At 39.3% G+C, this 25,202-nt stretch overlaps 1 protein-coding gene and 2 long non-coding RNA genes across 3 annotated transcripts in view; 1 reads left to right on the forward strand and 2 right to left on the reverse strand.

The window, feature by feature from the left end:
• Positions 1–25,202, reverse strand: part of LOC145438136 (uncharacterized) — a 146,095-nt gene that overhangs the window by 87,448 nt on the left and 33,445 nt on the right. The window contains exons 12-21 of the mRNA XM_080315509.1: positions 22,275–22,307; positions 21,176–21,229; positions 8,790–8,843; positions 7,729–7,782; positions 6,973–7,026; positions 6,658–6,690; positions 4,952–5,005; positions 3,779–3,811; positions 1,545–1,598; positions 1,209–1,262 (exon numbers count right to left, since the gene is read on the reverse strand). Coding sequence (XP_080171635.1) covers positions 1,209–1,262; positions 1,545–1,598; positions 3,779–3,811; positions 4,952–5,005; positions 6,658–6,690; positions 6,973–7,026; positions 7,729–7,782; positions 8,790–8,843; positions 21,176–21,229; positions 22,275–22,307 — 477 coding nt within the window. The remainder of the gene's footprint in view (positions 1–1,208; positions 1,263–1,544; positions 1,599–3,778; positions 3,812–4,951; positions 5,006–6,657; positions 6,691–6,972; positions 7,027–7,728; positions 7,783–8,789; positions 8,844–21,175; positions 21,230–22,274; positions 22,308–25,202) is intronic.
• On the forward strand, positions 537–4,179 carry LOC145438174 (uncharacterized). The gene is made up of 2 exons (XR_013914876.1): positions 537–1,192; positions 3,996–4,179. It is a non-coding gene; the product is annotated as an uncharacterized LOC145438174 (long non-coding RNA).
• On the reverse strand, positions 17,348–20,021 carry LOC145438167 (uncharacterized). Its single transcript, XR_013914869.1, has 4 exons — positions 19,313–20,021; positions 18,837–18,990; positions 18,649–18,774; positions 17,348–18,232 (listed from the first exon to the last, which is right to left on the reverse strand). It is a non-coding gene; the product is annotated as an uncharacterized LOC145438167 (long non-coding RNA).

Below are 25,202 nucleotides of genomic sequence, written 5' to 3' on the forward strand. Positions count from 1 at the left end.
TTGGTTTATCACAACGATGTGGGCCCAAGATCAACGTTTTTTTTGGGGGGGGGCTGACGAACTGCTGTTACGGCCCTGGTAACGAATTAATTGTACCTACGGGCACGCCCGAATATGTTTAAATAATAATTACGTGCTCTTTATTTTCGCATACAACAGCTCACTAAGCGCTACTGGTAAATCTGATTACGTGGGCTGAGAAGATAACGAGTTTATAGCGACTTATATATGTAAATACCACCTATTCATTCATGCATTACAGAAAATTTTGGTACCTAGGGCGACCAGGCCACACAAACTTTGCTGGCCTTCGAAATCACGCTATGGGGTTCTTGGGGGCGCAAGGCAATCGTTTTAGGGGGTTGACGAAGTGTTGTTACGGCCCTCGCTCTTACTCATTGTATTTATTACATTCCTTACAATATGAGGTTGGGGGGCGCTGGAGCGCGATAATTTTTGAAAGGGGGCGCTGGAGGAAAAAAGGTAAAGAACCACTGCTTTAGTGTTTGGGGTTTGCAACGTGCGTTTCCGGGCCTATGAAAAATTCATTTCGATGCCAACACATAACGACGTGAAGGTTTGGTCAACATACCGCTAGAAAATTGCGGTGACAGAAAGATCGGCGGCGACAAAACTTTGGCTAAAAATGACCGTCAGTGGTTAATCGAAACTTTCTATTAAATATACCGCTCTATGATATTAAATATTAAATGGGTATAGGGGAGGCATTATTACTATATGCACAGCGCAGTGTAGACGCGGTATGTGATTTTATCGAGTCAAAATATTTATGGAATAGAGGTAGTATAGAAAAAAATAGTTTCTACGATGCACGTGATATATATTCACATCGTTCTATATATATCTCATGCACTCTAATGAACCCAGAAATTTTAAATTAAAATGCTATTTTCATCTGTAGCCTAATTGATCATGTCTGAAACATTAGAAAACATGAAATCAATATTTGATGCAGCGTGGAAAGCTGTCAGTGCACGCATGTAAGTAAGTTGAGATCTTGTAATATTTCTTCTTAATACAGCAAATGGCCAAATTATTTGACCAGTGGTTCATAAAGAGGGCGAAATCGAGTGACTGCAACCATGCTTCTTTACCTATCTCACACAACACATACAACAGTTGGCCTACACTTCATCAGTATCCAGTAAGAAGCATTGGATCGGTATTACAGGTAAATTGTTACGCACCTTCCGCCGAGATCTTTGAGAAGTTGCTCAATGTTTGTTTGATGTCTGTAATCTCTGAATGGTAGTTGTGATCACAGATGTGAAAGTAGGTAAAACATAAATATTAATGCATATTATATTTTTTTGTCAAAAGACTATGGTAATCAGTGATGCTTATGTGAAAATGCAAAAGGATTTGATATCATAGATGTAATGAATAACCATATAAATGGTTCTCTCTGTTCATGTTTGTTTATTGCAGTAGGCTGCATATCTATTCGTCAGCATGTCGCCAAAGTTCGAATAGTTTTGCACAGGATAATGAACGATTCTGATCGTTCAAGCTACCATACGTACCATTCACTGTGGTCCTGTTGATGTTACGTAAAATTTCGTTCAAATGTGCAATCCCTAAAAATAAGATTTGCAACATTGTTAAAGGATAAGGAAAGTGACGCTCAGGAAATCATTGATCCCAGTAATGCATATGTCTACTTTTGGTTACAGAGTCATTTGTACCGACATGTTACGTCAAAAGCCCCCGTGACAATTTATTGACATAATTAAAACCACACTTTAGTTGAATTCGATAGGTATACGTAATCAACCGTCACTAGCATAGCACTGTCTAGGAAGCAGCGTTTAAACTGCGTTTAACTGCCAGGCATAGACAAACGTCAAGTCGATTAGCTGATATGGAAGCGATGGGCATGGTTCAAAACAGTTTGAATACAAGCGTACTGCTGAGGTGTTGATGTTCGTTCAAGTTCTACGAGTTAGTTCTACCTATTTATAACCAGAAATAAGGTAGACCGATGGTTTTCTCAATCTGCTAGTGCAGGAGCGGGCAGCTTCTCCAGTCAGCGGACCGGATATGGGAAAATGAGGTAGCCTACTTGGCGGGTCGTATTCCTGAATCGATACATTGATCACATATTTATCTACCTATACAAGGAGTAAATCGTATTTAATGAAAATTTTAAGCGTGAAGAATTTATTAGCGTAATGTACTTCAGTAGCTGTGGGCGATCAAAGTTGTCAACAAGTTCTTTGAAGGTACAAACCAGGGTTGTAACCAAGTCACGAGGTTCTGCGAGTCACAAGTCAATCGCAATTTTGTAGTTTTGACTCCAGTCAAGTCGAATTATTTGTAATTAATCCCCGAGTCAAGTCCGATCCGAGTCACGGAGTAGAGTGTCGAGTTCGAGTCATAGAATTTTAACTCGAGTCCCAGTCCGAATCATTGTGTTGACTGTTCACTTGTTCAGTTACGAGTTGAAAGTCATGGGAAACCCACTTTTCACAGCTCTGGTCAGTGATATCAAAAGCTTTGCATTCATAATATACTAATTTTCTTCACTTGTAACAGTTTCCGGCAGCATTTTCAAGTACCAGTACCGATAGACGAAATAGTTATAGTGTGGTAACTTTACTATTCTTCGAAATTACAATAAAAGGCCTGACTTGGTAGACCCAGTCTCGAGTCATATGACTTTATCCGAGTCATGCGCAATGACTCGAGTACAAGTCGACTCAATGCACAAATTGACTCGAGTCGAGTCGAGTCATTTTTCATTTTTAGGGAAATGACTCGAGTCAAGTCGAGTCACCAAAAAGTCGCGACTCGAGTCTGACTCGAGTCATTACAACCCTGGTACAAACCCTTATGAAAGACTGCAAGTGAACATATGCTACATTGGAATGTCGCTTTTATTTGTATATGTTTATGGTCAAAAAGGTTTGCTAGCAAATGTATTTAGACCCGGGTCAAGGGCCACATTATTATGTAGGACCGGAAGCTGTCCGCGGGCCGCTGAAAATCCCGATGCGGGCCGAATCCGAATATTTCTATTCCATGTACAGAAGCTTATGTAATATCATTTAACTTGTTTTAATGGACAACTGTACGTTCTGAATCATCTTCGATTTCAACATCTTCTTCATTAGGCCTGCTATCCCTAAGATCTTGATCCAAATTATCGAGCGCAGAGGAGTTTCAAGGTACACTGGATAAGCTAATTCGACTATTGGAACTATAGCTGATAGTATATGTAATGTTTGATTTTCTTGTCATATCCTGCAGTTTGCATCAAATTTGTGTCTGAAATATCCTCGGATGTTTGCATCCTCTAACCAAACACTGATGAAACCATCGGTATTGATCGATACCAGTACCTTTTTTCCAAGTCAATAAATTCAGCCCTTGGCCATATAACTTATTCTATGATAAAAGTGTGGATTTCTTATGGTATGGAAAATTAATATGGCTAAATTGGTGAAAAGTTGCATATTTTATGCATATGTCGTAGCGCAAAAACTTGACGTGATAGAAGAAAACCAGCGTCATTTTTGGAATCAGAACGTAAAATTTAGCACAAACCATGTGCAAAATCAAAGTCAACAAATTATTTGTTCAAAGTTGTTTCCCAGTGTCATTTGTATTTGCAAAAACTTTTGAGTAATATTATGCATATACATTGTTTGAATAACAGACATAGCAATTGGTTGGATTTCATTTCTTTTCCAATACCAGTTTTAGTAAACCGTCTATCATTCAACTATATATTATTCCGAATTTGACAAGCTCTTACCGTTAGCGGTTGTCTCGTTGAAGGTCGTGAGACCTAGAAATAGATCGAAAAGTACAAGGTTAGGCTCTTTATAATTTTTTAGTAGCAATGAAAGGTTATAATCATTTTTTCGTTACAGCTAGAAGACATGACATCGTACTGATCGTGAAATCAAAAATTATGATTTTTTTTTAAGTCAATTTATGCAGAGGAAACGATATTTTGAGTTATGTTTCAGTTGCCGCAAGAGAGGAGTTTCATTCGTGGCACTGACGGCGAAGATCATTCAATACGTGATAAACAGTTCGGATGAAATTTCGACACAGCAGAAAGGATCTTATCATCATCATCATCATCATCGTCATTGGTTTATTGGCAATTTTATCGGTTCAATACACCACAAAAATGCGATACAATGAAAAGATAGGAAGGTGTTGAAGCCACTTGTAGTAGTCGATTGAATCAGACACCCACCTTGGCCTAGGCGATGTAAAGATGAGGCATCTACACGGAATGAAAAGTAAAAGAGGGTAGTATTGAAAAAAAGCAAGCGACAAAATTGCGGTGGCATGTCATGGAGGGCGAGATCGATAGGTCAGGTTGTGGTCCGGTAATCTTGAGGTTGGACTAGTATTTATTCAGTATTAATAGCTTATATTTCGACATGAATGTGGTTATGTTCGTCGACTGTCGGATTGCCGGCGGGATACTGTTCCACACGTCCGGTCCGGCATATTTGATAGAGCGATGATCATTTCTGTCGATCATAAGATATTTGGACGACGTGGACCCGCCTGTGTTGTACTTGTGCGCTTTTGATTCCGAGGTAAAGAAGTCATTGAAATATTCGGGGCAATGAACGCAGTGAAACTGATACATCAACTTGGCGACTTCTAGTTTCCGAATATCTTCTATATTTGGGACACCGAATCTCTTCAGCAGCGACTCGTTAGAAGGACAACCAGGCCCCTTTGGTGCCCTAACTATTATACGGAGTATTTTATGTTGTAGTTTTTGCAGTGACTCGAGTGCAGATTTACTGGCAGCCCCCAACAGAGGATGCCATATTGTAACTTCGACTGGATTAATGACTTAAAAAGTGTCAGAAGAACTAAGGCTGGCATGGAGCGGCTGAGGCTGTAGAACAAGCCGCACATCTGTGATAATTCCCATTAAATATAAATTAGTACATACCATTCGCTGTAGTCCAAGAGATGTTGCTCAGGCTTGTCTTGAGACTTGAAATCTCTAAACATTGGAGTGGGGTCACACCATTAAAGGAATGAATATTTCAACCAATTACACGCTTTGCGTATGACATGCGAAGGACGATGTGCCTATGCAATCCCATTTAACGACTGTGAATTTACAGAGCAGTTTAAGCCCATGATAAGGAAGATGAAAGAGGTTCTCTTGATGTAATAACCTCGTACGTCGCACTGCATCGAATTGCGACATCACTCCTTTTTGACAACTTCATTCCAGTAGTTAACTGCAGACTTTGCCACAGACAAGTAGGTTTGGAAGATTATGTGCTGAAAAGTCAGACATCTGCAATACATAGCTCAAGTACAATCTGCCTTGGTATTCTTGCAGAAGTTTAGGTTGTTTTCGATTTTTAATAACCCTATGTAAAATTTGGGTGACTATTGCAAATGATGAAGCAATGCTGCGATGATTGAAATCAACTAGTCCTATTTCGACTACGTATGCTAACTAGCGTTGGGACCCCGGGAAATCCCGAACCCGGGATCCCGGGTTGTGAAGCAATCCGGATCCCGGGATTTATCCCAATAAAATCCCAGGATTTGGTAACAGCATCTACCAAGGCTTACGTAGCGCCATATCTCTTATTTTGGTAATAAAGGAGTGTCACAAATCTTGGCTGATTGTCTAAAACAGTGGTCTCAGACACGCGGCTAGCGAGAACATTTTCTGCAGCCCGTGTCGGCATTTTGAACTTTCAAGTATTCGACAAATTTTCTTATTTCGGATTTGACAACTTAAAATTCATACTAAAACCATTCCAAAAACCTGAATTGCTATCACATGTCAAATGTCCGCTAGCTGCGAAATTACAACGCGGCTGCTTTTACGATGAAATGATGCCTTTGTCGTCTCGCATGGCGTCCAACTTTCTATAACTCATTATTTTGCCAAATTATGCAAAGCACAACAATATTTTTAATAAACTATTCAGAAATATGACTTTTCCGTGGCAAACGTGAATATTACAATTGTGAATCACATTATCACATTGTGTATGGAATGCCAGTCGGCAAGGTCCGTCAAATAAGGCCTACATGAAAATACATATACCCCTATTTGATTCTGCGGCCGGCTGCGTCATCATAGAAACTACGAATTTGGCCCGCTAGCCCTGGTCAAAACTATGATACTCTTGCTGCTCTCGTGTTTTTGCGTCAATATTTCAAGGAATAAATTTTGTTTGTGTAGCTTGTATGTGCATTTTAGTACTTTTCTAATCCCGGGAAATCCCGGGATTGAGAAGCAAAAATCTCGGCATTTCAAATTTGATCCAGGAGTCCCAACCCTAATGCTAACCGGCATCGCCTGGCCATGAATATCATCTATAATAGCTCACAACACATGGTTCAGTAAAGCCTCGTTATCATAGACTTATAGTCAGAATATATGGAGTGATTTAACCGTGTAAACGTAATTAAAGCTCACAGCAATATATCGGTGATCAGTAGTGAACAAATTTTCTAACGTCACGATAAAATGAATGATTTGTCGTACTAGAGGCTACAGGTTATGAGACCATAATACATCCTATTTCAAATCAGTCGATCGAAATACATTTGTCATTATATTCTCAGCTTCAGTAAACAGTCATTACAATCAGCGATACATTTTCTTATTGGACAAGTTCCTACCGTTGGCAGTTGTCACGTTGATGATCTGGAGGTCTGAAAATTCAATAGAAAGTTTGAAGTTAGCCCCCGGTCAATTAGACGGTTACAATGAAATGTTAAAATTATTCCGTTGTCAACTAGGCTATACTCGAAAGCATCTCATTACACAGATCGCTAGTTCTAATATTATTGAATAGTCACCAGTAAATCTCCCTAAAAATCAATTTTGGATTGCTCTATTAAGAATTTACTATCTTTACGCGTTATTCATTAAGTAGTGAGTAGTTTGGACGACAGCATGAATCATGAGCTGTAAGAATATGAACTAGTACCCACCCTTCGCTGTAGTCTGTTGAATGTTGCTGAGGTTTTTCTTGAGACTCATGAATTCTAAACGATAATTTTCATATTGTCAGATACCCTTGTACTGATCGAACTAGACCGATAAAAGCAGGGGTGTCAAACAAAACTGGCGTGACTGACCGGATGCATCCCTTCAGATCGCTCACGGGCCGGACCAGTGAAAATATTGCCAAATTTTACCTCAATAGCAATGCTCTTGTTTTTTACTCGAATACTTCATAACGGATCACAGGGGTTCTATTCCAGCAACACCTTTATTCGCAAGCAATAGAATTGGCGACTGACGATAATTGGCCGGTACAATACAGTTATAGACCGCTGTGACTCGTCTAACGACGATATAAGCTGGCATATTTCCATGCTCTCTTTGTTTTAGTAGTAATCTGGCGTTAGTCCTGCTCCGTAGCCTATTTGTTGTGAGGAATACACGAGATTTATCTGTAAACGCGGACGATTTAATTTGGATCAATAATATTTAATCGTGATTCACGGTAATATTTTTTTCGGTAATATTCCCGCGATCATGGTATTGTCGGTCTTTTGCTATAATGACAAAGTATGTGAAAGGACCTTTGAACGCGCACACGGATACACATCATAATATGTTAGTCTAATGCGTTATTTGCCTTTTACACTAGCACTTTTCAGCAGTCGACACTGTCACATAAATGTGTGAGAGATTCCGAACCGTATAATTGAGAAATCTGCCCGCACTGAAAGTTCACTTACCATTTTCTGTAGCCCTGTTGTAGAAGTGAAGGTCTTCTTTGACTTTCAGGAGCGCTGAAAAAAATTGGAACTCTGTTGCACAGGGGTCCTAAACTGAAATGTGCTGGCGGGTCAATTTACTAGATTTTGATGACGCCGCGAGTCGCAGAATCAATATTAGTGGTATTCAATGTCATTCCGAATAGACAAGTGGACTTTTTTGACGGGCTTGCAGACTGAGATTCCAAATCCATCGCGTGTGTGAGGCAGTCGAAGTGGAGCTTAGGAAGTCAATTACGCTCATTTCGGTTTTGTATCATTTCCGGTGTAGTTTATTTAAGACATCAAAGACATCCGTGAAAAACGTCTGGTATAACTGGAATGACGTGAATTTGCGTGCCAAATTATTTTTGAGTGTTTGCCTGCACGATATCGAGCCTAAAGTACAAACGCATGCTGCAATATCTGGGTATATCGTACCGCGTAATTTATTTTAAAATGATTTCGTCAAATATAGCAGTTCTACCTGTACTAGTTCCAAGGATTGCGCACTCAGACATTATTACTGTTCCCTCACACCCGATTATCAGCATTTGAGTTATCAAACCGCACTTGCGTGGAGTCATCATTACGTTATGATGTATATAATTAACTTGAATATAGCTTTCAATACAATATCCATTGTAAAATAATATTTATTGAACTCGAAGACTTTTCGGGTGCCTCTTTTCAAGAGTTAACGGCACAATAACGGGATTTAAACAGATTTAAAAGCAAAACCAAAAAGGCAAAGTATAACGCAACAATCAAAACCACAGACCATGAAATTCGCATTGTACCAATGGCAACAATAACAAACTATGAAGTATACGGACATACGGTATGTCCGTTCGTTCGTTCGTTCGTCAAAATAGTCCTGAATTTTGAATATATATAATGTGAATTCATTGATCAAGGGGCTTTATTACGAGCCTGAGTGGTTTTCACTGTGGGCGATATCGAGTGACTGTGATCGTGGTATATATCATAGCAACATCCGGTACGAACCATTGGATCGGCAATACATTCAAATTGATGCTCACCATCCACTGAAGTCCTTGTGAAGTTGCTCAGACATTCCTTGAGATGTGTATTATCTGAACAGTAATTGCATCACAGCTTGGGTTGCATTTAAAACAAATGCTCATTTAAAACACTTTGTTTAAAAATGTTTTAAACTGTGTTTTAAACAAAGGCCTTTAAAAAATGTGTTTTTTTAGTTGTAAAATTATATACCATAGTTATGTAAGTACTTTACAAGACATATTTTGTAGGAACCAACGGACAATTACCACCTGATGTAGCCGACGTATACGATATGGAATGGTTGGAACCCTCAAAATAGTCGGTTCACCTATTGTTCATCTATTGTAGGTAGATGTTTCGTCAAAGGAAGGAGCTACATTCACCCTGTATTTTCAATCGTCAATGCCAATCCATTATGACGTCACGATTGAATATTCGTGACGTCATGGCCTAAAAAATATTAATAAAAATGTTTCAAAGAAGGGCCGTGTTTCAAACATGTTTCTTTTAAATTGATTTTTGTTCTAAATGCAATCCTAATCACAGATACGCAATCACAAAATAAATAAATATCGATGCAGATAATTGACTTTCGACGGAGATCATTAAAAATCAGTGAAGCTCAAGCTCTTGATTCCACTTACAAAATATTTTAATAATACAGCTCTTCATGGGGAAAATAGTTTGATCGTGGCAACCGTGGTGCGGATGGCAACCGTGGTGCGGATGAGAGCGGACGAAAATACGGATAAATACGGATGGAAATCTTGAAGAATTGTTACCTTTTCTATCTTGGAATAATTCAAATAAACCAATAGGAAATTCAAGTCCAGTGAGTGTCTAATGTTAGTCGTTGCGATGCAATTGTGAAAACGTGGTAATCTAACGACGGCTATAACTAATCGTATACATTTTACAGTAACTTTGTCTCGAACCAGCGCTAGTGAATTACTATTTGCGCACTTTTATTATATACGGGGTAAGCGAGTGGCGCATGGTGTGCTAAACGATACCGTCACGGCACCGATGGTTGCTGGTTCGAGTCTCGGCTCTGCCATGTTTCTATGTGTCGGAGGTTTATCTGGGCTCATCATCGCCAATCCTGCAGATAACTCCTGGCGTATTGAAAAAACGCCCAGAGAAAGAGTAAGCCGAGATTCAAAGTCAGCAGCTGAGACCCGAAATTTGACACGAGAAAATCGAGAGTAAGTGAAAGTGTGGCAGTGCGCGAGAATGAAAAGTCGTCCTCAAAAACCAACGAAACGGAACTGCACCAAATGCGCTGCCGTGACGCACAAGGCCTGAACAGGCGATAAGCGCCACTGTTGTTGAGTGTTTATTATTATTAACATCAACAGTGACGACTGATCTCGAGAAGGTTTACCTGAGTCTGCTACATAACATGTTGCTCAGTAACGTAGTGACTTTACTTTTTATGCGTACTTCCACTACTTACTCAAGTGGTTAGGATTTTAGGCTACTACCTCTACTGGACGGTTTTCAATTTCGTAGGCAAACCAAGTTAAGAATACCTACACTTGTATTGGAGTGCTTGCGACGTAGCCTGTAACTCAGTGGTACCCAACGTGAGCGATATTGCCCCCCATGCAGTGACCGATTTTCAGAAAAAAGGGGGCGAAAACACCAAAGGGGGCGCTGGGGGGCGCTGGGGGCGAAAATGTTAAAACGTCCTGTGAGATATAGGATAGGGTTACCATAATTCTGTGACCCCAATTCCGGACACTCTTTAGCGCCCACTAGTAGATTTCAAAATGAGTTATAAGCACATTGTCTGTCAATATGACGTCACACTAGCAAAGCTTTGCTCATAGAACAGAGGTGGTCACGATCCGGTTAAGGAGTATGTGGATATGTGTTGTGTAACCGGGACCGAAACCACATACTTCAAGCCCCATTCCGCCCAAATAAACAATGATTTTGAGCCAACCATAGGGTAATCGATGCAACTTCTGGGGGAGGGGCTTGCTATATCAATCTAGTTTCTATATGCATCTGATCGTTAAATTTTTTGAATGCATTCTGTCTATAATACTGGTTGTTCCATGTATTACTATATAGTTACTACTCTCCGCCTACATAATCGCCCCTTACTACTCTCCGCCCACATGATCAGAGTTAGCGGTAGAGCTAGTGGAGGATGATGAGTTCGAAAATACACAGAGCGTAGGCTACTTGTATATCGTCAAGTCAGCTTCATGTCCCACCGATAAGATTGTGTGCAACATGGAGCTTTATAAACACCCCACATCCAGTGGTTCCCAGCCTTTTATGGTCGCGACTCGATCTCCAATTTGAAAATGTTCCGTGGCCAAGATCAAAATTTGACGAGCTGATTACGAAAATAACTCAGCACCTTTGCGCAGACTTAATCACGAGCTATTTCGGAAGCTAATTACGTTCAGCATCTTCGCGAACCGCGGAATAAAGGGCAAAGGACCCCACGTTTGGAACCAGCATCTTCGAATAAAGCATTTAAACGACCTTTACGATCTCTAGGAATATACTGTTCTGCTATAATTGCGATTACAATTAGGCTTATTTCAGTAAATGAAAGGTGCTTTATATACATATTTTATAGCAGTTTTTGCGAGGGTGGCATAGTCCCCATATTAAAACCAAAAAATGTGATGGTAAATCGCGCGCAGCGCGAAGAAAATATCATGTATCATATTTATTCTCAAAAAAATTATGAGTCTACTTCAAGCCTCCCAAATTCCGGACATTTGGCATATTTTATAAATTCCTCCCAGACGCATGTTGGAACAGTGAAATTCCGGACATGTCCGGGAAAGGCCGGACGTATGGCAACCCTAATATAGGAGAGATGCGGAACCGATGGATCAATAATTGCAAAATGATATCTGGCCCCCTAATCTTCAGCCGATTCGAGCAGATCTTTTGCTGGCTTATGACTTTGATAGAAGCTCAACTTACGGATGTATATAAATGAAAATCCACCAATTAAAAATATATCTATGAACGTTCAAAATTTGTAGCTCCAACGTATCATCGGTCTCAACACGGTGGGTCGGAAGGAACACGACCTGGGAACCTATGAGGCATACACTAAAAAACGTGAATATTTCAAGTTTTCTTGCGGTGTAGAATAATCTAAGCTACAGCAAGCTGAAAAATAATGTTTCGTAGCAACTTTCGAGAAATTAGAAAAAATATTACCTCAAATGTTGCCATGAAATCACGTTTCGATTTAAGCACAAACTTACAAATTCGAGGGTATATACACATTGCCCGTAAATAGAGATTATAGCGATAAAACATTATAGGTAATTGTTAAATAATGTGTCTATGTGTGCAGGCGTGTTCCTCTTGTTGCATGACTAGTTAGTTCAACTATTGTGCTTAATTTAGCTATGGAATCATTCGCCTCGACTGAATAGATTATGCATTTGAATTAAAAGAAATTCCACCCAAGGATGGTATTGAATAAAAAATATGTGCCGTTATATAGCCTGGAAGAAGCCCTACACTTAACAATAAAAATTATTGTAGGTTCGTTCGTGTTGAATGTTACGAAGGAAAACGATTGCGTCTATCGAAATATATTTTATAACCCCAAAACAGAAAACATCTGTCGGAGACCCCATAACTCATGGATGTCTAAGTTTTTTGCATGTGAGGAAAGATTCTGCCAGCATCCAATTGTCGACAAATTTACGGAGTGTAATCATGGGGTTATCATATCGAATTATACAATTATTTTCGATCCCAGTGTCTCACTGGTACCACATCTTCCACTATTTAATTACTACGGGCAAAAATGCATGTGAAGACTGCTTATTTTGCAAATGACGCGAAAGTTGAGTAAAAAAGTTCAACTCAACGGTAAGCAGACGCGGAAACCGGTTTTCCGAGCACCTACTCCAATAAATGACCTTTTCCAGTCAATTTACCAGCGATCAGAGTTAATTGAATAAATTTCCCATATATATATATATATATATTAGGGTTGTCCAAAATTTGGAAAATCTCAAAAAGTCTCCGTGATTGTGTCTCATTCTATAGATTATTGATAAAAAACAACAATTAGCTTGAAAGAAGCTTACAGGAAAGCCGTTAAGATTTCGGTCAAAGCGTTTGAAAGTAGCTGCTTAAGAATGGGCGTGCCACTGACCATAGAACGGCGAGAAGACTAGTAATCAAATAACCACGGCTCTTGATTGGCTAATCGACTATGCTTCAATGACCACGGCAGCAGCAGCTTGCTGATCAGGTGTTCAAGAAGTCTGCTACCGGCGGGGATTCTGAGTGCGCATTGTTAGTAGTTTGGCAGGTGATGATTTAAGATTAATTCAGGACATGTTGAGGTACGAAATACATGATGAACAAACAACACCTGTTTCACAGAAGCTTTTACAGCATGACTGCTTCATTGTGAAGGAAACGGCTGAAGCCTGCATGTCGTGTTTTCATCGAGAGAAAACAAAGGCGCTTATGCAAGTGTTGAGCGAATTCACCGTTTCAGTACGGATCCACCATCAGTAAATACAAATATATAAAGCTTAACAATGACACTATACTTTGTGTGATCTTATTGGATCCAAGTCGTAGTATATAAAGAAGTATTGAAGGTTCTAGGGATCGACTGAATCGGCCGGTTATGCTTGGCAGTTATACTTACAGCAAATTGAATTCACTTATAAGACTTGTCAAAGTCCTTAATGATGCTGCAGAAAAGAGGTTTAAGGTAAGCAAGGCTATGCTGGATATGATATCCAAACTATGCTGGATACTATATGCAGCATATTCTGTGCTTTTCTTTACACCTCTTTTCTGCGGGATCAATAAGGACTTTGACATACCATATCCAGCCCAGCCTGTGCGAGTGTGCGTACATTACCACCTCTTTTCTGCGTTATCATTGAGGACTTTAACAACGCCTACAAGTGCATTCAATTTGTTGTAAGCATCTGATAAGGACCAACCATAACCGGCTGATTCCGCCGATCCCTAGAGCATTCAAAACGTCACCTATATACTACAGCTTCAGCCCAATCACACAAAGTATAGTGTCATTGTCAAGCTTTATATATTTGTATTCACTGATGGTCAGGCCTGTTTATTTTTGGATATTGGGTTTTATTTTTGGAGATTCTCCAAAAATAAGATTTGAAAACATCCAAAAATAAGATTTTTTTGAATGATGTTTTTTCAAGTTTTTCAGTGAAATAAACAAGTCAGAGCGATGTAAACGACCAGGAAACTCATAAAAACACACGAAAACTGCATCTATGTGAGGGAGGGGTCACCGAAACGCTAAAACTACTTCCACACAATCCACTCCACGTTTCTGCTGACCTTGCCCTCCCCCCTCCGTCTTTGTACTCCTATAAGTTTCACAGTGCGACACGCAGAGAAGACGGGAAGGCAGCTTGAGGGAGGCAAAGGGAATGGCGAAATCATATACCGCCACCTCTGTCACAATCACTTTGTCAACACGATCACGGGACAGATCTGCTGATGCTTCAGACGGCAACATCACTTGATCCAGTAGATGGAAAGTGCGCGCCCCAAGTTTGTTGACGCTCGTTTATTGTCAATGTAGAGGGTGGCCTCTTGGTTGACTGGAAATCGTACCAAACTCCTTGATGTTATGGACGAGAACAGTCCGGCGTGTGCACCTTCGCTGCAGTGGTGGATCCAGCTGATCGTTCTCGATCGCATAGTCACGGTCTCACAGAGCTGAGGACGACCTTTACGAAGCTTCATGGTCTTAACGTTCTGATCATGGAGCAGCAGGAGCTCATGCGCCTGGTCGAATGCCTTCGAGCTCTGTGTCCAGGCGAGGACTGGGACAACGAGGACCGCCACAAGGAAGGTTTTCTGGTCAGAGGGTGTTGGGCTGTCAAGTTCAATGACGCACGCAACTTCGTGGAGGATCAGAGGTTTCAAGCGCATTACTGACGAGCGCTTGTCAGGAGCAAAGGCTTGGAAGATTGGAGAGTTTTAACAGTTAGACATTCCTCCAGTTTTGGACCCTTAACCTCGATGTTTCCCACAATTGCGACGTTCGAGGCCGACATCTCGAAGATCCAGTGGGAGAAGCCGAGTAGGGTCTCGGCGGGGCGTCTCGCACTGATTAATATTCTTTAGAAGGCATTCTTCAGGCCAAAGACTAAATTTGTGAAGAATGTATTGGAAAGTTAGATCAAGATCACTGATTATATCTATGTGTTGGAGGACTTGAATAAATGATAATAACATACTTTTGGTGGAGTTTTTCAGTAGTAATAGGGCTCAAAACACCTTTATTTCTTATTTTTGGAGATTCTCCAAAAATTAAATTTGAAAACATCCAAAACTAAGCTATTTTTGTTATTTTTGGAGAACTCCAAAAATAAACAGGCCTGCTGATGGTGGATCCGTACTGAAACGGTGAATTCGCTCAACACTTGCATAAGCGCCTTTGCTTTCTCTCGACGAAAACACGACATGTAGGCTTCAGCCGTTTCCTTCACAATGAAGCAGTCATGCTGTAAAAGCTTCTGTGAAGCCAAAGTCACTCAACTATGACAAGTCGCCCGACTAATAAGCGCAATGTTATGAGAGTACTGGAGCGCAAAATGTTGCACAAAAGTCCGTCGGCGCTAACCTGCGGTAATGGAAATCCGTGCTTGGCGACCTTATATTTCGACTTTTAACGGTTATTTCTCGAGAATTATTTGGCTGTGTGGGATTTCAAGGATTGCAGTATGTATTTCAGCGATATTAAAACGAAATATTTATATATGGTTGACCTTCAAACGAAATATACGTTATATATGCCGCACTATCAATCTTGGCGTGGACAGAGGTGGTCAAAGTAGTCAAGAAAGCTACTCAAGTAGAAGTAGAAGTAGTGACGAAAAAATCTACTCAAGTACGACTAGAAGTACTTCTTTCATAAGCAACCTAAAACTACTTGAAGTAGAAGTAGAATTGGCTGACTTTAAATCTACTCAAGTAAGTAAGTAGTTGTGAAAACGATCGCAATTCGTTCGCATGGGCTGTCAAAAGTTGTAAATGGAGCTAAGCGGAAGGTGTAGAGAGCTTGATTCATATTGATGCATCTCAGGAGGTGTCAATTTGTGACAGAATAAGCAGTCGTCCACATCATGGGATGTAAATGATAGTATTGATATGGAAATGCGATACGAATCCTTTGTTTACTCGAACACCCCGTTTTCGAGAATATCATGGCATGGTGCCCTCCCCCATATTATAAGGCCCCTAGTTTAGTCGAAGAGCAATACGGAGAAGTTGTGTCGGATACGACTTTAGCAATCTGCGCAATTAGTATACGTTAATTAAAAATATGGCAGATCGTAAAAATGCCCTATAGTGTATAGCTTTATTTTCGGAAAATATATGGCATCACTACACTTTCTTCCATACTTCAACATGTATGTTCTCCAGACAAAAGAAATGAAACTATAATTAGAGCTCAACGTATAATAATCGTAATTGAAAGAAAAATACAAATGCCATTTTTAAAAAGGGGAAAATATATTTCATGTCTTTTGTCTAGAATGTTTCACTGGTGGTCTGCTAAAACAGGTCTAACGTCAAAAAAAGTCAAAGCCCACTTTTCCAGATTAGGACACGTCATGGGCTGCTAGGTATAATAGGTAATTGCTAGATTGCGAAACGGTAGTTTCAAACGTTATGTGGGGCCATACTTACTGTGATGAAATATTAGATATAGGCGACAATGCGGTGTGAACGGAACCGCGCAACCCGGTGTCTAAATTATATTCAGCGATTTTCGTTAAAACATATTTGTCACTCCATATCTACTGCGCGCGAAGCGCGACGAAAATTCCGGGTATTACAAGACTTTTATGAAAATTAAAAGTTGGTACTACGTGAAAACGGCCCGGAAATTCCTTAGGCTATCTTTTTTAATGTGGGATTAAACTACTTATACTTGACAAACTGAAAATAGCGAAAAGTAAGTAAGTAGTTCACAAAATATTACGAAGTAGAAGTAGAAGTAGCGAAAAAAGGATCTACTTGAGTAAGTACCAGAAGTAGAGGAAAACTACTTGAGTACTTCGAAAAAGTAGAAGTACTTCGTTACTGACCATCTCTGGGCGTGGACCGAAAATATTACTAGTCGGGGTGCAGGATTATTGCTGGTTATGACCGTCCAGTTTTACAGTCCACCATAGCCGCACGAATTCCATGACCTTGTATCATTGCCGAATGGAACTGGAGTTCTCACTGACTGGACAACCAACCTGCAAGCAGACTACTACCACCCTTCGCACTGGGTTTTCTGACTAGCCTCAGCGTCTAAACAAATGTCTGCAGCAATTTTTATGCAATAGATGAAAACTCAACATGTAGAAACCTTATCTTCAAATTCCTCTGATGTAAAAATAAGTATTTTATGATGTTTCGTCTTATACCTGACCTTGCAGCACATTTCCAAGGATACGGTACGGTATTGCTTTCTCTCGTACGATTCTTCGTTTCTCTGTACCAATTCTAAATCTGACAACAAATTTATGGGTGCTTTCTGTGATGGATCCATGTATTTGGATTACACGAAATATAGGTAGTCCAAGCCATTTTATTGAAATTTCCATCAGATCAAAACACCACAAGATTGCAATATAAGGAAAAGAATTGAACAGTGTCTAAATGATTTAGATCGGTCATTTTGATCAGTCCCCACCTTGACCAAGAGCATGTAAATAAGAGGCATATACACTCCAGGAAAAGATAACATAAAAAATATTAGCAATAAAAATGTCAACATATCATATCGCAGTCCTGCAGGCTGAATTGTATTCATTCAGTAGAAACAGGTTGCATGTAGACCTAGACATGCTTGACGACTGCCGGTAATGTCCATTCTCGGTATGTTCATTCTCGTAATGGTTTTCTCGGTATTGGTATAGGACCGGTTCGCAGTGGGCTGGCTTGTCAAGAGGTTTCTCTGGGCTCCTCATGGCCGACCTCACTGAAGTTGAAGTTGCAGTGCATTGAAAAGCCTAGACTGAAAAGTGAGCCGTGCTAGAAGTCGGCAGCAAAGACCTTGACGGGGACGCATGGGTGCGAGAGAGGCTGACGTATGGATGTGCGAAAGATTAATGCCGTCCCCAAGATTACCACAAAGACCAGGACTTATGAACATTACAAATATTAGTGTCGTGGTGCGCATAGCCTGAAAAAGGCGAGAAGTACCACTGTAAAATGTGAAATAATAATAATAGTGGGCTGGCTGCACGAACATCGACCAGTGCACCACAAAAAAGGAACGATTGATGAATTGTCCAACCCGCCAGGGCCAGATAGTATAAGACACTTCCATGCATTCATATTCCGAGTCATCAATTTAGGGTTCGCATGGAATATGGAATTGAGCTACAGTCATCAGTTTCACAAGAAGCGATGAATTCTGTTGATGTTGCAAGATAATTCCCCGCATGCAGACCTAAATAAAAATATAACATACTAAATGAATAAATACACTAAAATTAATCTCGTACCAAACTAAATAAATTTGTGAGTGCACCCTTTGTGGACTGCCCAAACAAGAGAAAATCAATGACACGTTTTGCAGACAACAGCAACTGCTTATGGCTAAAATACAAAGTATGCTAGATAGTCTAATGCCGGCTTAACTAGTTTCCATGTAGGCTATGATTGGAAATTTCATTTATTGACAGATGTAATCATTTGAAAAATGCTTAAGGTCACTGATAATGACAAAGCACAACAATACAATGAAAATGATATTGCCACTTCAGGCTTTGTGAGAACCCCCCGACACTGTACCATGAACGAGGAGAAAGGACTAATAAGGTTTCAAATGAGTAAAAGGTGGTGCAGCATCAAACAATGTCTTACCTGTTCAGTGTACAGCTGTCCTCGCAACATCATATGGTATCGTGATTAGTGACGGATGGTTGAATATGCTTGGCGGGTAACTCAAGGCTGATCTTAGATTATCAGCAGATGGTATTTCATTCCTATCTGCAAACGGAATTATACAATGCTAAGCAATGGTACTCTTCAGCAGTACAATTGAATCTTACCAGCCAGCCGCTTTCCACATCCGCATGAAGACTCATCCGAAACAACAGCAACCACCTTGACCGGTTTGTTAGCAAGCGAATATTAATTTCAAGAGTGATATTCCAAAGTCTTCTCTCCATTGGTGGAATTCTCCCAGGGAAATCATACGGTATGCTGCATAAAATATAACCTATGATTAGGATAATATAAAGACACAAAGGATTTACCATCATATCACTAGACAATGATGAAAGCTGATGGTCACTTGAGACACTTCATATTTGTATTTCAGTATTTGTAATACTCAATTGGTATACTCATAACAATATTGGACTGTATCAAGTTAACTTCACACCATATTATTTTCGAGAAATTAACAGTCCACATTTCATTGTGCACGGTACCGTACGTGAAAGCTTCAAGGTCTCTATAGTTGACGTTTTACGAACGCCACATGTACTGCAATAGACTCACTACTAATACTACGGTACTGTACCTTTGATCCCACTTCTTCTGAAGTGACGACGTTGAGGATTGGATTTCTTGGGAAGCGAAATAGAACAGGACAGTCTCTACCAGACACTATTTTGCTTCTTTCTTGAGCTATCCTTCATTCATGCTTCATTTTCTTGACCTTTCACAGCACATTCAGTCATATTTGCGCCGCCTACTCCAAATAATCCAACCTACAACGGCGTTCGTCGCAACGCGCCCTACTACATAACATCAAGTTGTGCAACATTTCTCTCTCCATGAAAATCTGTTCGGACTACTTGTCATAGTTGAGTGACTTTGTGTGAAGCAGGGGTTGTTTGTTCATCATGTATTTCGTACCTCAACATGTCCTGAATTAATCTTAAATCATCACCTGCCAAACTACTAACAATTCGCAGTTGCGCACTCAGAATCCCTGCCGGTAGCAGACTTCTTGAACACCTAATCAGCAAGGTGCTGATGCCTTGGTCATTGAAGCATAGCCGATTAGCCAATCAAAAGCCGTGGTTATTTGATTACTAGTCTTCTCGCCGTTCTATGGTCAGTGGCACGCCCACTCCTGAGCAGCTACTTTCAAACGCTTTGACCGAAATCTTAACGGCTTTCCTGTAAGCTTCTTTCAGGCTAATTGTTGTTTTTTATCAATAATCTATAGAATGAGACACAATCACGGAGACTTTTTGAGATTTTCCAAATTTTGGACAACCCTAATATATATACATCTTTGTCCTCTTTTTAGAATCCACAAATATTGGGGGGTGAAAATTATGACGAGCTTGATAAGGGGACGATGAATCGAAAATGGTTGGGAATCACAGCTTCAATTCTACTTCTATAACGATAACCACAACGAAGAGATCTACTAAGTATACCGCTCTATAATGTTAAATATAAAATTAGTAAAAGGGAGGAATGGTTAATTTATACGCAAGCCAGTGAAGACGCGGTATGTGATTATCAAGTCAAAATATTTATGGAATATAGCCTAAGTTGTGATCTTGAAATTTTTCTTACGGGGTTGTAATGACTCGAGTCATGACTCGACTCGAGTCCGACTCTAGTCACAATTTTCTGATGACTCGACTTGACTCGAGTCAATTTTTAAAAATACGGAAATGAGTCGACTCGACTCGAGTCAATCTGTGTATTGACTCGACTTGGACTCGAGTCATTGCGCATGACTCGAATCAAGTCATTTACTCGAGACTCAGACTGCCAAGACCGACATTTCATTGTAATTCCCACAGAAATTTAGTTACAAAAGTGTGTCAAATTAGACCTCGAGCTGAAAATTTGACCTTTTTTTAGTCAACCCGCCGGTGATTTACAGTTTGTATGCCCAATTTTCGGTACTAAAAATTTGGGGGGCGATGATCGATGTTGACCTTGAAAAGGGGGCGATGGGTCGAGAAAGGTTGGGAACCACTGGACTCTGATTGGTGCTGGTACTTGAAAATGCGACCAGAAACTGCTAAAAGTGAGGGAAATTAGTATATTATTTGCGAAACATTCGATAGCACCAAACATAGTTATATAAAGTGAGTTTACCAAGACTTTAACTGGAAACTGAGCAGTCAACATAATGACTTGGACTCGGACTCTCTGCTCGATGACTTGGACTCGGACTTGACTCAGTGGCGAATTGAAAATGACTCGAATTGACTTGTGACTCGGAGCCTTGTGACTTGGATACAACCCTGATTTATTATTAATTTATCCAATGGTTCTTAAAGTAGGTGATGCCTTGTGACTGCGGACATAATTTTTTACCTATAACTCACACAACACATACATAATAGTTACACTTCATCAATATCATTAGTAGGAACCATTGGATAAGTATTACAATGAAATTGTTACGTACCCTCCGTCGATGTCCTTGAGAAGTTGCTCAACATTTGCTTGATGTCTTTAATCTCTGAATGGTAATTGTGATCATAGATGTGCAAATAGGGAAAACATGAATATCAATGCATATTACACATTTTTGTCAAAAGACCCTGGAAATCAGTGACGCTTACACCAAAATGAAAAATGATTTGATTTTTTGATGTAATGAACATTTGAAAAACTATACAAATATATTCTCTCTGTTCATGTTTGTTCATGTTTGACATATTAAAACCACACTTCAGCTGAATTTTGTAAGTATACGCAAACAAACATCACGGTGGTCACTATTTATATTGGTGTATTCGCTGGCCCGGTACTTACTAGGACGCAACGTTCACACTGTGTTTAACGGCCAGGCATAGACATACGGCAATTCGATAAGTTGATATGGAAGAGATGGGCATGGATCAAAATAGTTTAAATACAAGCATACTGTTGAGGTATTGATATTCGTTCATGTTCTAGGAGTTATTTCTACCTATTTCTAACCAGAAATAGGGTAGACTGATGGTTTTCTCAATCATACTAGTGCATCACACGGAAAGACAAAATTTGAAACTTTTGCTGCTTACTGTTACTCATCATTGTCTCACAGATCATCCGGCAACAATATTTGTAATGATATCTCAATTAGCGTATGATTGACAAGCCGCCTTATATTTCGTGACGATTATATTGATATAAAATCAATCCATGTTCTTTGTTGATGTATCAATAAACAAAACGATCTCACACTCTGGAACCACGCATTATTCCATCATGCTGTGCAAAAGATATTCTAAGTGAGATGCAAGTACTTTCCTATTATAAGATGGGTAAAAATCATTTGAAAAAAAACATTTTGTAATTTTGAACAACTCCTTCATTCTTTCGCCCCCTAAATTATCATAATCGAATTATTTATTTGTTTTTGCAAAATTCTTCAGTAAGATTATCCCTATACATAGTTTCAATAATAGACATAGCATGAATTCGATTGGTTGACATTCATTTCTTTTTCTATACCAGTACCAGTAAACCGTCGGTGCTTTGAACTATATATAGTTATTCCGAATTCGATAAGATCTTACCGTCAGCAGTTGTCGCGTTGAGTATACGGAGATCTAGCAATAGATCGAAAAGTTCAATGTTATCCTCTTTCAAATTCCGAACAAAGAATGAAAGGTTGAAATCATTTTCGTTGCTGCTAGAATTCATGACATCGTACTAATTGTGAAATCCAGAATTTATGATTATGTCCAAGTTAGTTTTTGCAGAAGAAACAATTTTTTGGTTAATGTTTCAGTTGTCGCAAGAGAGGAGTTAAGTTCATAATAGTCACAGCGAATATCATTCAATACAAAATACAATGTCGGGGAGATTTTATAACACGGCATTAGATCCATGTGACATATATATTAAAAACACCGTTTGTAGTAGTCAAATAAAGGCTGCGCAGGTTTTTGTGCTTCTTTCAATCTCTGAACTATAATTGGAGTAGGGTCATCAGGGCTGCGGAGTCTGCAAATTCTATCACCGACTCCAACTCTTACACCAGACATTTTAAATGGACCGACTCTAACTCTGACTCCCACAGTACTGCGAATTTACCTCAGAAATTATAAGTTCAAGTGACGGCTAAATAAATTCCTTAAATCCATTAAATATATGCAAACAATTCACGATGGCATGCAAAATTGATTCATTGCAGCACGGCTCGAAATATTCACAGTGCAATATCATGGAAGTATTCATTTCAAAATATCCTTCCTTTCTCCATTTGTTATAGGTTTTATAACATGAATCAATCAATGATAGTGTAACATGCTATGTATGAATCATTCAAACAGAATGTATATCCCATCCTGTATAATCAAAATGTGAATAACAGCAATAGAAGTGTAGCTCTAGCGTATGAATCTACAACTATTACAGAGATGTACAAATTCTTTCACTACACACTATAACACTGTGTAACATGATTTTTTTCCCAGGTGCTAATTGATATTTCCAGATCACTCTCACCTAGAAACTTCCAAAAATCAATATAGTTCCTTCCAAACTTTGATTTTTTGGTTGGGAGAGTAATTTTTTGAATTTGCCAATATGTGCAATATTGTACATGGTTATACTGATTTACCCATAGGAAATTGATATTCATCAAACAGTCTTTGATTGCTGGTACATGGTCCATGGGAATTTGCACATAAATGTATTACCTGTATCCGAATCAATGTTAATTGCGAAACTAAATAAATATTTCGGGCTGAAACAGTTCGAGCATAAAATCAGTTAAAATGGGCTGGGGCGCCCACCTCGCCCACCCCAAAAGCCGCGGGCGACTCATTTGTTCCGCGTTGGTGACCCCTGTTCTAGAGATATTTGAATCGCAAAGCTCGAAAAACATTTACAAGAATTAATTAAATTCTCAAAAATGCTCTATAATATATGTTTGTTTACGAAATACTTTTGAGTCCCCTTCGAGCACGCTCCCCACTCTATTAAGGAATTTGGGGCGCGGCAGGTAAAGACCTGGCAATAATGCAAATCGTTGGATGCGATAAATCATCCACTGTAAAGTTGGTCAATCGATATATTATGACGTAATAAGCAAATGACGCATGATGAAGAAAGTTGATATCTCATTAAGCCTTTTCATCGCAATCCTTGTATTTTCTTCCCATATATCATTTAAGATTATAGTCCTGAGCAAAACAAATGTAATCGTGAGTAATCGTGATTACTTTTTAAATGTAATCGTAATCGTAATCGACTACTTCCTGATTTTGCTGTAATCGTAATCGTAATCGCGTGATTCCGAAGTAATCGTAATCGCAATCGATTACATTCATAAAGTAATCACCCCATGTCTGATACTGATTAACCCCATTGGAAATGGATATTTACCCAACTGTCTTTGATCGCTGTAAGTCCATTTTTAACCGCTTGGCATCAACTAAGATGTAATATTCTATAAATGTATTTACTAAATATTTTGACGCGTTAATCGATTGCTTTTTTCGCAAAGCAAATTACAGCCGACTTTTGACTATGTTAAGGTCTGGCATAGGGTTAATTCTGAGTTTGCATAATAATAGGTAACAAATTAGAATTTTTGTTATTAAAATCAAATCACACAGCACAGGCATTTGGTACAGAGAGATTTGCACATAAATTTCTTAACTCTATCCGAATCAATACCATCGTTAAATGTTCAATGCAAAACTAAATAAATATTTCAGTCTAAAACAGTTCGAGCATAAAATCATTAAAAATGGGATGGTATGCTGGATTTTCTTTTGTAATCTACGTCACTTTGCCGCGTTAGTGCCTAGACATAATCTCTCATCATGCTTTCATTAGATTGCCCTTTGGTATCTCATTTCAAAATATTTTATGTCTTGATGCAATCGCTCCCTTTGGTCTTCTGAATAAGCTCCCATATGATCTTTAAACACGTCCAAGTTACAGTCAAGCATACGTAGTTTCATGGACATTCTGCGCCCCATGTTTCCATACGACTTTAACAAATTGGCAACGATTTTGGCATAGTTATCTTCCTTGTTATTGCCCAAGAACCCATTCACCACATCTGCAAATCTATCCCAAGCCTTCTTTTCAACATCATTAAACATTTGGATAAAATCATTCGACTTGAGAATAGTTTTAATTTGTTGGCCAATAAATACACCAGTTTTACTTTAGCTTCTGATAGTTCAGGAAACAAGTTCTGAAGAAACTGGAAAGCGTCACCAACCTTTATCCAATGCTTTCAGAAATTGCTTTAAAGGCCATGTTTTATGCGACTAGTAGGCATAAGCACTTTGTTTGGGTTAAACAACCGAGTTTGCTTTACGTTATTCTCTCAAACAACAAATTAGTTTCGTTTTGGCCATACTTGCTTTTTGTAGTGTTCTGTGGTAGCCTGACTATCCCATAGGCAAAGGTGCCAAGGATACTTGGTGAACCCCACCTTGCATACCCATCAAAAACGCTACCATACCAATTACTTCCCAGTT

The sequence above is a fragment of the Botryllus schlosseri genome, chromosome 4, assembly GCF_051294905.1.
Source record: "Botryllus schlosseri isolate E-star chromosome 4, Bs_hap1, whole genome shotgun sequence".
Classification (NCBI taxonomy): domain Eukaryota; kingdom Metazoa; phylum Chordata; class Ascidiacea; order Stolidobranchia; family Styelidae; genus Botryllus; species Botryllus schlosseri.